This window comes from Wasmannia auropunctata, unplaced genomic scaffold (genome assembly GCF_000956235.1).
Source record: "Wasmannia auropunctata unplaced genomic scaffold, wasmannia.A_1.0 LD335664.1, whole genome shotgun sequence".
Lineage (NCBI taxonomy): Eukaryota > Metazoa > Arthropoda > Insecta > Hymenoptera > Formicidae > Wasmannia > Wasmannia auropunctata.
In genome coordinates this window covers 1-519 of record NW_012027226.1, presented here as the reverse complement: position 1 = coordinate 519, position 519 = coordinate 1, and the positions used below count along the sequence as shown (strand labels likewise).

General features: G+C 35.6%; 1 protein-coding gene across 1 annotated transcript in view; it reads right to left on the bottom strand.

Moving 5' to 3' along the window:
• Positions 1-501, bottom strand: part of LOC105456468 (ATP-binding cassette sub-family A member 3-like) — a 3,347-nt gene extending 2,846 nt beyond the window's left edge. The window contains 2 exon segments of the mRNA XM_011700528.1: positions 101-128; positions 203-501. Coding sequence (XP_011698830.1) covers positions 101-128; positions 203-373 — 199 coding nt within the window. The 5' untranslated portion in view covers positions 374-501.
• Positions 502-519: the final 18 nt, after the last annotated feature.

Below are 519 nucleotides of genomic sequence, written 5' to 3'. Positions count from 1 at the left end.
TTAACTTCCAACTCTACGTTGGACTTTGGTATACCACGAAGACGTGCGAACAATCGTAGGTGATCAAAAGTGTTTAAGGAGGGTATTAAAGCATCAGTTTGTGGACAGTATCCCATCTCAGAAAGATACTGCAAAAAGTAATCCTCTAATATTATAAACAATAATAGCATTAAAGAAATTAAATTAGTACACAAGTTATTACCTTGAATCTATTCGAATGGATTTCAGCTTGCTTTAAGTACATTATACCACTATTAGACATTTCTTCTCCCGTTAGTATTCTAAAAGTTGTACTCTTTCCGGCACCATTTACGCCGAGTAATCCAAAACATTCCTGTGGCTTCACTCGAAAACTGATTTCTTTCACAGCCATTTGCTTGCCGTAATATTTGCTTAATTCATATACTAAGAAAAGGCTGTTCCCGTCACTTAAGGAATCTTGTAATAAGTTCAAGTTGGGAGTCTCTGTGGGACTTGCTTCTAATTCTTTTTTCGTAACTTTTACACCTGTACATAAAG